Genomic DNA, 15,493 nt, shown 5'->3' on the forward strand with positions numbered 1-15,493 from the left:
AAACATAAGACCTAACACCATAAAAACCCTAGAAGAAAACCTAGGCAAAACCATTCAGGAAATAGGCGTAGGCAAGGACTTCATGACCAAAACACCAAAAGCATTGGCAACAAAAGCCAAAATAGACAAATGGGACCTAGTCAAACTCCAGAGCTTCTCCACGGCAAAAGAAACAGTCATTAGAGTGAATCGGCAACCAACAGAATGGGAAAAAATTTTTGCAGCTTACCCATCTGACAAAGGTCTGATATCCAGAATTTACAACGAACTAAAACAGATTTACAAGAAAAAAGCCCATTCAAAAGTGGGCGAGGTATATGAACAGATACTTTACAAAAGAAGACATACATGAGGCCAACAAACATGAAAAAATGCTCATCATCACTGATCATTAGAGAAATGCAAATCAAAACTACATTGAGATACCATCTCACACCAGTTAGAATGGCGATCATTAAAAAATCTGGAGAAAACATGCTGGAGAGGATGTGGAGAAATAGGAACACTTTTACACTGTTGGTGGGAGTGTAAATTCAACCATTGTGGAAGACAGTGTGGCGATTCCTCAAGGACCTAGAAATAGAAATTCCATTTGACCCAGCAGTCCCATTACTGGGTATATATCCAAAGGATTATAAATCGTCCTACTATAAGGACACATGCACACGAATGTTCATTGCAGCACAGTTTACAATCGCAAAGACCTGGAACCAACCCAAATGCCCATCGATGATAGACTGGACAGGGATAATGTGGCACATACACACCATGGAATATTATGCAGCCATCAAAAACGATGAGTTCGCGTCCTTTGTAGGGACATGGATGAACCTGGAAACCATCATTCTCAGCAAACTGACACGAGAACACAGAATCAAACACCGCATGTTCTCACTCATAGGCGGGTGATGAACAATGAGAACACATGGACACAGGGAGGGGAACACTATACACTGGGGTCTGTTGTGGGGAAATAGGGGAGGGACAGCAGGGGTTGGGGAGTTGGGGAGAGATAGCATGGGGAGAAATGCCACATATAGGTGAAGGGGAGGAAGGCAGCAAATCACACTGCCACATATGCAGCTATGCAACAATCTCGCATGTTCTTCACATGTATCCCAAAACCTAAAACGCAATAAAAAAATAATATAAAATATAAATAAATAAATAAAAATAAACAACAACAACAACAAAAGAATTGCTAGTCTGGAACGGTGAGACTCCCACTTGCCATCCTTTATATATGGTGTTCCTAGACTACATGTTCTGATTGGATCAGAGCAAACTTCAAGGTCTACTCTAATTGGTCTTTATTTGTATGTTCTGATTGATTAGCCTAAGACTTGTCATCCAACCTGAAGCGATTCTGGTCAGACCGAGCTGCTGATAAGCAGCTTTAAGAGGGGGTGGTGCTTCAGGTTGATGCAAGAGACGTTGTCAGCGTGCGTGCCCCTACGGAAGCCGAGACCGTCCTTACTGCAAGGATCCGGCAGGAGCGGCGGCGCGGTCGGAGGGAGTCCACAGAGGTGGCGCCACAGCAGGAAGGAGTCCGCAGAGGGGGCAGAGCGAGTTTCTTCATAGAACCCATGGTGGCTTCCACGTATGGGGGCATCATTGCCTGTGGTGGGGGTCTGGTTGGGGACGCTAACTGTGGCTGCACTGCCCATTGTAGGGAGCCAGTTCGGGTGCTATCCTGGGCTTTCCTGCTGATGGCAGGAGGTTGGTTTACGGGTGCCATTGAGTGCTGCAGTGTCTAAGGCAGCGACAGGTTCGGGGCTGCCATCATGTGCTATGCTGCCGGTGGTGGAGGGTGGGGTGTTGGCACTATCCTTGGGCTACACTGCCAGTGGCTCGGAGTGATTCGAGCACTGAGCAAGATGGAGCTCGGAGCTGATGGAGCTCTGAATAAGATAGAGCTCAGAGCAGATGGAGTTCTGAGCAGATGGAGCTCTGAGCAGATTAAGTTCGCACAAGAAGGAGCTCCAAGCAGGATGGAGCTTCGAGCTGTTGTTCCTCTGTGTAAGATGGAGCTACGAGCTAGATGGAGCTTGGAGTGAAAGGAGCTCAGATCAGATGGTGCTTAGAGCAAGATGGAGCTCGGAGTGATTGGAGCACTGAGCAAGTTGGAGCTCAGAGAAGATGGAGTTCTGAGCAAGATGAAGCTCAGAGCAGATGGAGCTCTGACCAGATGGACCTCTAAGCAGATGGAGCTCTGAGCAAGGTAGAGCTCAGAGCAGATAGAGCTCTGAGCAAGATAGAGCTCAGAGCAGATGGAGCTCTGAGCAAGATAGAGCTCAGAGCAGATGGAGCTCTGAGCACATGGAGCTCTGAGCAAGGTAGAGCTCAGAGCAGATGGAGCTCTAAGCAGATGGAGCTCTGAGCAAGATACAGCTCAGAGCAGACGGAGCTCTGAGCAGATGGAGCTCTGAGCAAGATAGAGCTCAGAGCAAAATTGAGCTCCGAATGATGGGAGCTCTAAGCAAGATGATCTCAGAGCAGATGGAGCTTCAAGCAGATCGTGCTCAGAGCAAGATGGAGCTTGGAGTAATTAGAGTTTCAAACCAGATGGAGCTCAGATCAGATAGACCTCTGAGCAACAAGGAGCTCCAAGCAAGATGGAGCTTGGAGCAGATGTTGCTGGTGTAAGATGGACCTCAGAGCAGATAGTGCTTAGAGTAAGAGGCAGCTTGGAGTGATTGGCACTCTGAACATTGCTCTCAACAATTGGAGCTCTGAGCAAGATGCAGCTTGGAGTAGATAGAGCTCTGAGCAAAAATAAGCTCTAAGCAAGATGGAGTTTGGAGGACGTGTTGCTAGGTTTTAGAGCTCAGAGCACAATGGCACCCATAGTGATTACAGCTCCAAGTAAGGTGGACCTCAGAGCAAATGTTGCTCAGAGTAAGATGAGCTCCGACCAGATGGTGCTCAGAGCAAAATGGAGCTGGGAGTGACTGGAGCTCCCAGCATGATGGAGCATAGAGTGATTAGAACTCACAGCAAGATGGACCTTAGAGTAAATGGATCTCTGACTAGATGAAGCTCTGAGTAAGATAAATGTCTATGCAGACGGTGTTCAGAGAAAGATAGTGCTTGGAGTGATTGGAGCTCTGAGCAAGATGGAGCTTGGAGCACGTGGAGCTTGGAATAAATAGAGGTTGAAGCAAGAAAGACCTCCAAGCAAGATGGAGCTTGCAGCAGATGTTGCTCGGTGTAAGATGGAGCTCAGAAAAGATGATGCTCACAGCAAGATTGATCTCAGAGTGATTGGCACTCCAAACATTGCTCTGAGTCATTGGAATTTGGAGTAGGTCATGCTTAGAGCAAGATGGTGCTCAGAGTGATTGGAGCTCTGAGCATGCTGGAGCTTGGAGAAGATGGAGCTCAGAAAAGATGATGCTTAGAGTAAGATGGAGCTCTGAGCAGATGATGCTCAGAGCAAAATGGAGCTCAGAGTGATTGGAGCTCCAAGTCAGCTGGAGCTCAGAGCAGATGGACTTGAAAAAGGGACACATCATTTGTGGTATATTTCAGTCATTCGTGAACTTTTTAAACAGCACAAACATTATTTACACATCATTTTGGAACAAAAATAAACACTCAGCATTCATCTTTTGCAGTCTTACAGAAGGAAATTCTAGCAGATTTTACTACCAAACTTCTAATGAAGGAACAGACCAGATGTTTATTGGCCACATATACTACGATGCCAGTCCTAGAAACACCTTGCAATTGAAAGTTTAATGACAGTTTAGGTCTCAACAGAACGCATAATCCCAGAGAAGACTTAAGGATTCCTACGTCAAGCTCATTGTCTTCAAATATCAGAATGGAGAACTACTTGTCAAAGGTTAGTTACAGTATCTCTTTAGTTTTCATATTTCTAACATAATTCCTGTATTTTTCTGTTAACAGATCAGAGCAGGTCCAGGAGTACATTAGAGATCTTATAGACCAGGCCTCTCATCTTTGGTAAAGGCATATTAAGAGTTGGCTCTGCTGGGGTGTCACCTGGTCTTCATTCTGATAGCTCTTCCCTTTCCTGGGACCCCTGGCCTCTATCTTCCTTCTCCTTTTTGAGCCTTGCTCTCTGAATCTTCTCAGTTTATTTCTTCCCACCTAGGAACCATCAGACTTCAAATGGTCTTGTGATGGGTATATCAACCTCTTTCCCTCCCTCCAGGACAACCAAGTCCCTGTATGTGTCCTCTGGACAGCACGGGTGAAATCTTCTAAGAGATAACAATCGTCAAAACCTCCTCACCATGACAGCAAGCAAGGAGGAAGGACCCTGAAGACCCTCGATGGCCCTTTTCAGCAGGAAGTAGCTACAGAGAATGACGTCTGCCCCATCTCCCAAAAGATTTCTGGGTCCCAATCACTTGAGGGAGAATGTAAGAGTAGACAGTCAGATATGAGCAGGCACAAGGGGGAGGTATCCATGTTGGAAAGAACCCCCCAGAACACCTCTTTGGATACTCAGTACTCCATCTTCGAACTGTCAGAATGTTGTTAAGATTACGATAAGGAAAAAAGGCAAAGGAATTCTGAGAGCTGAGCAGGCACAATGAGTACAAAATTGACTGCTATACCTTCCCAGGGTGGTAGTAATATGCAGTGCCACCATTAGATAGGATTCGTGTTGATCAGTGTTTCCCATGCATGTGCATTAAGCACAGTTAGGGAGGATCCCCCGAACTTTGGTGAGAACTGGGCAAAGAAATAACTGAGGCAATAAAAGATAACAATGCAGAATGTCATGGGGATGTTTCCAGCAGGGTCAGCCCCCTCCTCTCTTGGAGTGTGTTTGTACTTTCCCAATAAAACTTTTCTTTATTTACAAACTGATCTTTTATGTAAATTCTTTCTTTCATGAACACAACCAAGGATCGCCCAGGTAACATCTTCATGTGATTTTACTCATAGTAAGTCTATTTCTGGGGATTTCAAAGTGAATCCAGTAATGACAAGGAGTATCAATTACAGAGTTGGTAAGGAAAAAAATAGTTCAACTATGCTTGACTTATTAAGAAACTTATCTAGGGTTTGACTATTTTTCACTGGAGGAAAATCACAAAATCTAGGTGCAGTAATGCACAACTGTAGTCGCAGCTACTCCAGAGGCTGAGGCAGAAAGATTACTTAAGCCCAGGAGTTCAAGGATGTACTGTGAAATGATGGTGCCAGTGAACAGCCACTGCACACTATCACTGCAGCCTGAACAACAGCATGACCCTGTCTCTTGAAAATATTAACAATTATAAAACATTTGTTTTAACAAAAATAATTCCATTGTAACTTTTTTGTCTCATTGTTATTTTAAAAATTCAGTCAATGCACTTTAACTTATAGTTTTGACGGTGTTTTTATGATCTCAATGCCCAGAAAAGTGATATAAGCCCATGTTAAATGAGGTCTCAAACTTCTTTCTTTGCCTGGGTTCATGTACTAGCACATCATAAAAAAGCAAATCTAATGTTTTTAGGAAAGCATTGCAGCAGATAACTTAGAACAAATTAAATGGGTATTCTCATACATAAATTACTCCCTGCTAGCTGATATTAAAAATCTTACTGCTTTGTGTTATTTCTCTACAAAAATGATTTGATGAGAGTTTAAGTGCTTTAGAGTCATGAAATTTTGCCACTGGGTGAAACAAGAAACTGTAAATTAAGCATGATGAAAATGTAAATGTTCTCGGTTTTTGCCAGCTAAATCAGGTAGTATGTCATTTTACAAGATGACAATAAGGAATATACAAATGAAGATTTACAGTTTTCCAAGTCATATTAGGCTTAATACATGATTCAAAATTCTTCTGTTGAGATAGAAATGTTTGATTACATAAGCACTGCAGGGTACCTTGAAAGAATTTTAATATGGTTGCTGTCTACTAAATTCTTAAGTTACAGAAGATGCTTTTTAGAGTTGTTAGTAAGTATAAATTGATTTTAAACAGTGATGAACTTCCTGGATGCTTCTTTTATGTTGGATTTTAATATTTTATTTTCAAGCAGAACCCATTTTTTTCATTCTGTGAACAAGCACTCAATGAGAATATCCAGAGAGTCGTGCACAGATATTATATCTATCCAATGCTGTTAGACTGCTTCTTGCAAATGGCATTTGTCATGGCCACCAGAGCCAGAAAGATAGAAGAAAAAGCTGTTTTTCACCAAAGATTGGCAAAAATCTGGTGAGGGGAGTGGATACATATGTAAAGGTCATCTACAGAAAACCACTGTGGAGTGTAATGTGTGTGGGTCCTTTACAGACAAATATGGTTCCATACTATGAAGACCAGAACAGATTGTGTTCATGTAAACATAATGTAATGATAACTTGCTTCTAGAAATCATGGAAACAAATGTCACAATTCAGGTGGTTTGAAAACCTGGTGAACTGCCTCCACACAAATAGTTATAGGCAACATATTTGAAATAGCTAAATATTTGCTTTATGACTTTAAGCATATTGGGTTTCAGAAATGAAAAACAAGTCAATATTGTGAGATGAGAGTAGGTGATACAATGAAAATTGAAACCAAGTACTTTTATCATGTTTTCTTCTTGTGGAGAATTCAAAAACTAAAGAGATCCCAGGAACATTTTAATAACAAAGTGCCATGAGGAATTTTTCTGCTGCTTTTGGCCTTGAAGACCAAAATGATTATTCTGTGATAGCTCTCATTTACAGAACAGTAAGATACGTGGAATACATCTATCCAGGATTTGTCATCTCTGGCATGACTAGAGCCTTTTTGATGAAAGTGCCTTGCATCCCATTTCAGATGTTAGACATAAGTGATACAATCCCACAGAACATCACAAATTTAGCAGAAGCCATTATTAAATGTTAAGAGAAGTATGACCCAGGATTCTATATTGATTGTCAGGGAACAATATTCATTTCTGTAATCAGGCATATTTCCTTTGACAAAGTTTATGATAGCAAACCTCACAAGGGCAACCAGAACTCTGCAGTGTTCACTCCTGACACCACAGACCGCTACAGTGTAGTAAAGGTGACAGCCGAGATAGACAAAAACACACTTTTTGATGACCAATCTTTGGAGCTTGAGACTGAAAATTTACATTTCCTCAGATTGTTTTCCTTATAGCACCTCCAGGTCTAATTTTGACAGTACTTTGCATTGGGCTGGTGACACAATGGGGAAACAAACTACTGACACTGGACATTGTCATATTTTTCTCCATGGTATTATCATCTTAACTATAGACATTCTGTGCTTTCACAGCATAATGTTTCTAGTACTTAGAAATGGACCTTATGCATTACATACTTCATAAGAGCTTAGAAAGCTCTCACCTAGGTATTACCAAATGCCAAACATCTCTCTGTGTATGCCATATTCTCCTACAGCCAGAATTCATTCTGGATGATATGCTGATCTTGGCTGCTAAGGAAGTGATGTGTAGGTGCCAGGTGTCCTCTCACTCTCTGTGAGTCTATGGCAAAAAGGAGAACACTGAAAGGCACTAAGTTTACTGCCACCTTTCAAGGAACTTGTCAAAGAAACACTCTAATTCTCCCTATCTGAATGTTGTAGTCCTATGTGGCCAACACCAACCTGGGTTTTTACAGCAATTACTGCGTAATGATCACAAACACATTCAAGTTCACATTCTAAATCATAGGTCCTACAGAAACACTGATAATGTCCTATAGACCTTTCAGTAGCTAAAATCAATGTTTAAAAAATAATTTTAATTTTGCTTGCTCACTTCGTCAACAGAATGCACTGGTGAGTCCTGCTCTGTCCTTGTATTTTATAGGTATGGCTATCCCTCTTGCTATGTTGGAAGTCAATGTTCCAAAATGTCACCTTCTACAAATACCTATGTATAGAGCAAAGAGAAAACTCTTCAAGTCAAAAGAGTGTATGTTGTTTCGTGGGGATCTCTAGCCTTGTATTTGGAACTCTGTTTACTACACAGAAAGATGGTTATTTTTTATATTTTATTTTTAATTTTGTGGATACATAGTATTTATGGCGTACATGACACGTTTTGATATGGAGGCATACAATATGAAAAAAGCACATCATAGGAAATGCGATATCCATCCCCTCAATCATTCTTTAAGTTATACACATTCCAATTACTTTATGTTATTTTCAAATATATTAAGTTTTTATTGACTATGGTCACCAGGGTTTTATTATTTCTATTTTTCTGTATCCACTAATAATTCCCACATGCCACTCACTCTCTCACTACCCTTCCCAGCCTCTGCTTATCATCCTTCCACCGCCTATGTCCATGAGTTTAATTGTTTTGATTTTTAGGTCCCAGAAATGAGTGAGAACATGGGACATTTGATCATAAAACCTTTGCTATGGCCTATGTCCAGAATACTCTACTCTGGGCTTTTGTCTACTGTTTTTTTAGTTTTAAGTTTTACATTTAGGTCTTTAATCCATCTTAAGTTGATTTTTTAATGTGTTAGAAGGAAGTTGTACAATTTCAATTTTCTGAATATAGCTAACCAGTTATCATAGAACCATTAATTGAATAGGAATCCATTCCCCATTGCTTCTAATTATAGACTTTGTCAAAGATCAGATGGTTGTAAGAGTGCAGCCTACAACCTTCTCTAACCTGTTCCATTGGTTTTGTGTAATGATTTTTTATGTCAGAACTATGATGTTTTGGTTACTATAACCTTGAAGTATAGTTTATAAACCCCCAAAATAAGAGACAGGTCTCAGTTAATTTAGAAAGTTTACTTTGCCAAGGTTGAGTATGCACACCTGTGACACAGCCCCAGGAGGTCCAAATGATTTGTGGCCAAGTGGCAAGGGCACAGCTTGGTTTTATACATTTTAGGGAGACATAAGACATAATTAAATATGTGTGTAAGATTTACATTGGTTTAGTCTGAAGTGATGGGATAATTCGAGGTGAAGGTGGGAAAACTTGAAGTGGCGAGGAGGCTTCCAGGTTATAGGTAGACAAGAGAGAAATGATTGCATTCATTTTTCTGATTGGTCTTTCCAAATGAGGCTATCAGATATGAATTTATCTCAGCACTGGGATGACTCTGAATGGAATGGAAGGCAGGTTTTCCCTAACCAGTTTCCAGCTTGACTTTTTAGCTCAATAATTTTGGTCCCCAAGGTTTATTTTCCTTTCACATTTTTCCGTTTTTCTTTTAAAAAAATCTGTGGGAAATTCTCATGTTTCAGGATGGCTGAATAGGAACAGATCCGATTTGCAGTTCCCAGTAAGATCAATGGAGAAGGTGGGTGATTTCTGCATTTCCAACTGACGTACCCAGTTCATCTCTTTGGGACTGGTTGGAGAGTGGGTGCAGCCCACAAAGGGCAAGCCAAAGCAAAATGGGGAAATCACCTCTCCACGAAGCAAAAGGAGTACAAGGATTTCTCTCCCCAAGCCAGAGAAGCCATGAGAGACTGTACCAGGAAGAATGGTGCATTCCAGTCCAAAACAGATGCTATAGTTTTCCCGTGGTCTTCACAACCAGCATATTAGGAGATTCCCTCCAGTGACTACGCTACCAGGGCCCTGGGTTTCAAGCACAAAACTAAGAAGCCATTTGGGCAGACATGGGGCTAATGGCAGGAGCTTTTTTTTTTTTTTTTTCCACACCCCAGGTGCATCTGGAATGCCTGTGAGACAGAACCCTTCACTCTCCTGGAAGGAGGGCTGAAGACAGGGAGCTAAGCGGTCTGGCTCGGCAGGTCCCACCTTCACAGAGCACAGCAAGCTAAGGTCCACTGTCTTGAAATTCTAGCTACCAGCACAGCAGTATCAGGTCAATATGGGATGATTGAGCTTGGTGAAGGTAGGGGCATCCATCATTGCTGAGGCTCGAGTAGGCAGTTTTTCCCTCGGAGTGTAACCAAATCTTCCAGGAAGTTCAAACCGGGTGGGTCCCACTGCATCTCGGGCTTCTGCCTGTCTAGATTCCTCCTCTCTGGGCAGGGCATCTCTGAAAAAGACAGCAGCCCTAGTCAGGAACTTATAAATAATACCATCTCCCAGGGAAAAAGCACCTGGGGGAAGGGGCAACTGTGGACATACCTTCAGCATATTTAAACATCTCTGCCTGACAGCTATGAAGGTAGCAGCAGATCTCCCAGCACAGTGTTCAAGCTCTGATAAGGGGCAGACTGCCTCATCAATTGGACCCCTGAACCTTGTGTATCCTGATTTGGAGACACCTCCCAGTAGGGGCTGACAGACACCTCATAGCGATCTCTGGCTGGCATCTGGTGGATGTGCCTCTGTGACAAATCTTCCAGGAGAAGGAACAGGCAGCAAGCAATTTTTGCTGTTCTACAGCCTCTGCTCATGATACCAAAGCAAATGGGATCTAGGGTGGACCTCCAGCAGACCTGGAACAGAGGGGTCTGACGGTTAGAAAGAAAACTAACAGGAATAATACAAATATCAACAAAAATGATGTCGACTCAGAGAACCCATCCAAAGGTCACCAACGTCAAAGACTCCCACAATGATGGGGGGAAGCCAGAGCAAAAAGGCTGAAAATTCCAAAAAATAAAATGCCTCTTGTCCCCCAAAAGATCACAACTTTTCACCAGAAAGGGAACAAAACTGGATGGATAATGAATTTGAAAACTGACAGAAGTAGGCTTTAGAAGTGGGTAATAAACTCTTCTGAGATAAAGGAGCATGTTCTAACCCAATACAAAAATGCTAAGAACCTTGAAAAAAGACTGGATGAATTGCTAACTAGAATAACCAGTTGAGAGAAGTACATAAACGACCTGATGGAGCTGTAAAATAGAGCACGAGAACTTCACGAAGCACACACAAGTATCAATAGCCAAATCGATCAAGCGTAAGAATGGATATCAGAGATTGAAGATCAACTCAATGAAATAAAGTAAGAAAACAAGATTAGAGAAAAGTGAAAGAAACAAAGCCTCCAAGAAAGGATTGGAGTAAAAGGAAAAGAAACAAATAAAGCCTCCAAGGAATATGGAACTATGTGAAAAGACCAAATCTACATTTGATTGGTGTACCTGATAGTGATCGGGAGAATGGATCCAAGTTTGAAAACTCTCTTCAGGGTCTTATCCAGGAGAACTTCCCCAACCTAGCAAGACAGCCCAATATTCACATTCAGGAAACACAGAGAACACCACAAAGATACTCCTCAAGAAGAGCAACCCCTAGACACATAATTGTCTGATTCACCAAGGTTGAAATGAAGGAAAAAATGCCAAAGGCAACAAGAGAGAAACATTGGGTCACCCACAAAGGGAAGCTTATAAGACTAACAGCAGATATCTTTGCAGAAACCCTACCAGCCAGAACAGGGTGCAGGCCAATATTCAACATTCTTAAAAGAATTTTCAACCCAGAATTTCATATCCAGTCAAACTAAGCTTCACAAGGAGAAATACAATCCTTTATATACAAGCAAATTCTGAGAGGCTTTGTCACCACCAGGCCTGTCTTACAAGAGCTCCTGCAGGAAGCACTAAACATGGGAAGGAACAACTTATACCAGCCATTGCAAAAACATACCCAATTGTAAAGGCCATTGATGATATGAAGAAACTGCACCAACTAATGAGCAAAATAACCAGCTAGCATCATAATAACAGGATCAAATTCACACATTGTTACATTACTCTTAACTGTAAATGGCCAATTAAAAAGCACAGACTGGCAAATTAAATAAAGAGTCAAGACACATTGGTGTGCTGTATTCAGCAGACCCATCTAGTGCCACATTGGTGTGCTGTATTCAGCAGACCCATCTAGTGCAAAAACACCATAGACTCAAAATAAAGGGATGGAGGAATATTTATCAAGCAAATGGAAAGAAAATAAAAACCACAGGGGTTGCAACCCTAGTCACTCACAAAATAGACTTTAAACCAACAAATACCAAAAAAGACAAAGAAGGGCTTTACATAATAATACAAGGATCAATGTAACAAGAAATAACTATCCTAAATATATATGCACCCAATACAGGAGCACACAGATTCATAAAGCAAGTTCTTTGAGGCCTACAAAGAGACTTAGACTCCCACAAAATAACTGTGGGAGACTTTAACACCCCACTGTCAACATTAGATAGATCAATGAGACAGAAAATTAAAAAGGATATCCAGGACTTGAACTCGGCTCTGGTCCAAGTGGACCTAACAGACATCTACAGAACTCTCCATCACAAATCAACAGAATATAAATTATTCTCAGCGCCACATCGCACTTATTCTAAAATTGATGTCATAATTGCAAGTAAAACACCCCTCAGCAAATGCAAAAGAATGGAAATGATAACAGTCTCTCAGACCACAGTGAAATTAAATTAGAACTTAGGATTAAGAAACTCACTCAAAACTGCACAACTACATGGAAATTGAAAAAATTAAGGCAGAAATAAAGATTTTCTCTGAAACCAATGAGAACAAAGACACAACATACCAGAATCCCTGGGACACTTTTAAAGCAGTGTGTAGAGGGAAATTTATAGCACTAAATGTCTACAAGAGATATCAGGAAAGATCTAAAATTGACACCCTAACATCGTAATTGAAAAAACTAGAGAAGCAAGAACAAATTCAAAAGCTAGCAGAAAACAAGAAATAACTAAGATCAGAACAGAACTAAAGGAAATAGAGGTGGAAAAAAAAAACTTCAAAAATCAATGAATCCAGGAGCTGGTTTCTGGAAAAGATCAACAAAGTAGAAAAGAGAAGAATCAAATAGACAAAATTTAAAAAATGATGAATGGTATATCACCATCAATCCCACGGAAAATACAAACTACCATCAGAGAGTACAATAAACACCTCTGTGCTAATAAAGTAGAATGTCTAGAAGAAATGGATAAATTCCTGGACACAGGAGAAGGCAAATAACTGCTGGTTTTTGTATTTGATTTTTGAGAGACTGTTTTGCACATTTCCCCACTTATTAGTTCAATAATTGCTCAAGATGGGAAAAAGTGTTACATATTTTCATTATATATTTTCATTTGTGGGTTTTTTTTTCCAAGGACCTTCCCTTGGGTATGGAAGAATGTCAAAGTAAACAAAAGAAAAAGAAAAGAAAAGAAAGAAGATAGAATAAGGCTATTGTCTTTGATTAAGACTCAAAGTAATGTGATGCAACTGTTGCTAAGAGATATATGGTGCCTGGGATCAATTAACAGATGTATGAAGTCTAGAATCTACGAGAAGGTATTACTGCTCAGACCACATCTGGACTGTTTGCTCAATTCTCAGCCTGAGTCTACTCCAAATTAACTACTATTTAAGGAAGAGCAAAAGGGGTGGTAATAAAATATAAAATTATTTTACATGAGAAACAATCAAAGAATGGAAAGTATTTCTCATTTAGAAAGCTTAAATTCTAGCAGAAGATGAGTAGTCACTTGGAGGGGAATCTTCAAAGGCTTTACAATAGCATTTTTATCTTCTTCACTTAATAATAATGTTGCCAATATCAGTGGTAATAGTAATGATAGCTGTTACCTGTCTAGTGCCCCTACATTTACAACCCTCTTCTTATAAATATCATCTCATTTGATCTACCCAACAGCTGGAGAAGAAATTATTGTGATCTGTGTTTCACATATGAACAAATGAATTCAAGATGACTCAGTTACGTGCTCAGGAAATACAGATAATAAGGGAAAGTCTTGGGATTCCCAGTTTATTGAGCCCCAAATCATGATGGGTAGCTGGATCATATTATCTAAAGTCTTCTTTTCAATATTTAGTTTTTATGATTTTAATAAACATTAAATCTGACAATTATGTGCCTTGGGTTTGCTCTTCTTGAGCAATATCTTTGTGGTGTTCTCTGTATTTTCTGGATTTAAATATTGGCCTGCCTTGCTAGGTTGGGGAAGTTCTCCTGGATAATATCCTGAAGAGGGTTTTCCAGCTTGGATTCATTCTCCCTGTCACATTCAGATACACTGATCAAGCGCAGATTAAGATTTTTCACATAATCCCATTTTCTTGGAGGCTTTGTTCATTTCCTTTTTTTTTTTTTTTTAATTGTACTTTGAGTTCTGCGGTACATGTGCACATCCTGCATCCTGTGTATGTACATACATGCCATGGTGGTTTTCTGTTGCATAGGTACATACATGCCATGGGGATTTTCTGTCTCCTTCCTACCCTTCACTGTCACCTACATCAGGCATTTCTCCCAGCGTTATCCCTCCCCATCCTCCTTGCCCCCCTTCTGTCCCTCCCCTTTCCTTCCCTCCCCCCCACCTACTCAGTGAATGTTGTTCTCTTCCCTGTGCCCAAGTGTTCTCCTTGTTCATCACCTGCCTGCGAGTGAAAACATGCAGTGTTTGATTTTCTGTTCTTGTGTCACTTTGCTGAGAATGATGGTTTCTAGATTCATCCGTATCTCTACAAAGGACACAAACTCATCATTTTTTATGGCTGCATTGTATTTCACGGTGTATATGTGCCACATTTTCTTTGTTCAGTCTATCATTGATGGGCATTTGGGTTGGTTCCAGGTCTTTGCTATCATAAACAGCACCACAACGAACACACGTGTGCATGTGTCTTTATAATAGAGCAATTTATAATCCTTTGTGTAAATACCCAGTAATGGGATTGCGGGGTCAAATGGAATTTCTATTTTCTAGATCCTTGAGGAATTGACATTGTCTTCCACAATGGTTGAACTACTTTCTTTTCACTCTTTTTTCTTTAATCTTGCCTTCTTGTTTTATTTCATTGAATTGATCTTCAATCTCTGATATTCTTTCTTCTGCTTGATTGATTCAACTATTGAAAGTTTTGAATGTTTAAAGAAGTTCTCTTGCTGTGTTTATCAGCTCTGTCATATAGTTTATGTTCTTCTCTAAGTTGGTTATTCCAGTTAGCATTTCGTCTAACATTTTTTTCAAGGTTTTTAGTTTCTTTGCATTCGGTTAGAACATGTTTCTTTAGGTCAGAGAAGTTTGTGATTACCCACCTTCTGAAGCCTGCTTCTGTCAATTCATCAAACTCATTCTCTATCCAGTTTTATTTCCTTGCTGGTAAGGAGCTGTGATTCCTTGAAGGAGGAGAGACATTCTGGTCTTTGATGATTTCATCCTTTTTGTGCTGGTTCTTCCCATTTTTTTGTAGATTTGTCTGCTTTTGATCTTTGAATTTAGTGATTTCAAATGGGATCTCTGAGTGAATGTTCTTTCTGTTGATGTTGAAGCTATTTCTTTTTGTTTTTTCGTTTTCCTTCTAACATGCTTCTCTGCTGTATGAGGTGTTTTTTTGTTTGTTTTGTTTTTTGTTTGTTTGTTTGTTTTTGGTTATACAAGGGGCAGGGAGCCTCTTGAGGAACAAGTCTGTCCCTTGTCTGCCTGCAGAGGTGCTGCTGGGCTGCCTCAGTCTTGGCTCAGCTGCTGTGTAGGCTTCCTCTGGCTTTCATTTACACAGGCACAGGTGAGATTAGAACCCCCTTTGCAATGGTGGATGTCCTTTCCCCTACTGAGC

General features: G+C 40.6%; 1 protein-coding gene across 6 annotated transcripts in view; it reads left to right on the forward strand.

The window, feature by feature from the left end:
• The window catches only part of LOC105707554 (mitotic spindle assembly checkpoint protein MAD1-like), an 87,514-nt gene that overhangs the window by 35,184 nt on the left and 36,837 nt on the right, over positions 1-15,493 (forward strand). For 2 of the 6 annotated variants that reach the window (XR_010338801.1, XM_064366607.1), the window contains one exon: positions 1,336-4,845. The exons of 2 other annotated variants lie outside the window; for them this stretch is intronic. Coding sequence is in view for 2 of the 4 variants with exons in the window: in XM_064366607.1 (XP_064222677.1) it covers positions 1,336-1,359 (24 nt within the window). In the remaining 2 variants the exon portion in view is untranslated. Of the gene's footprint in view, positions 1-1,335; positions 4,846-15,493 lie in introns of those variants that run through there. 2 more of the 6 variants (XM_012438561.2, XM_064366604.1) reach the window with 2 other exon arrangements.

Source organism: Aotus nancymaae, unplaced genomic scaffold, assembly GCF_030222135.1.
Source record: "Aotus nancymaae isolate 86718 unplaced genomic scaffold, 86718_ANA_hifiasm-v0.15.2.pri h1tg000064l_1, whole genome shotgun sequence".
Classification (NCBI taxonomy): Eukaryota; Metazoa; Chordata; class Mammalia; order Primates; family Aotidae; genus Aotus; species Aotus nancymaae.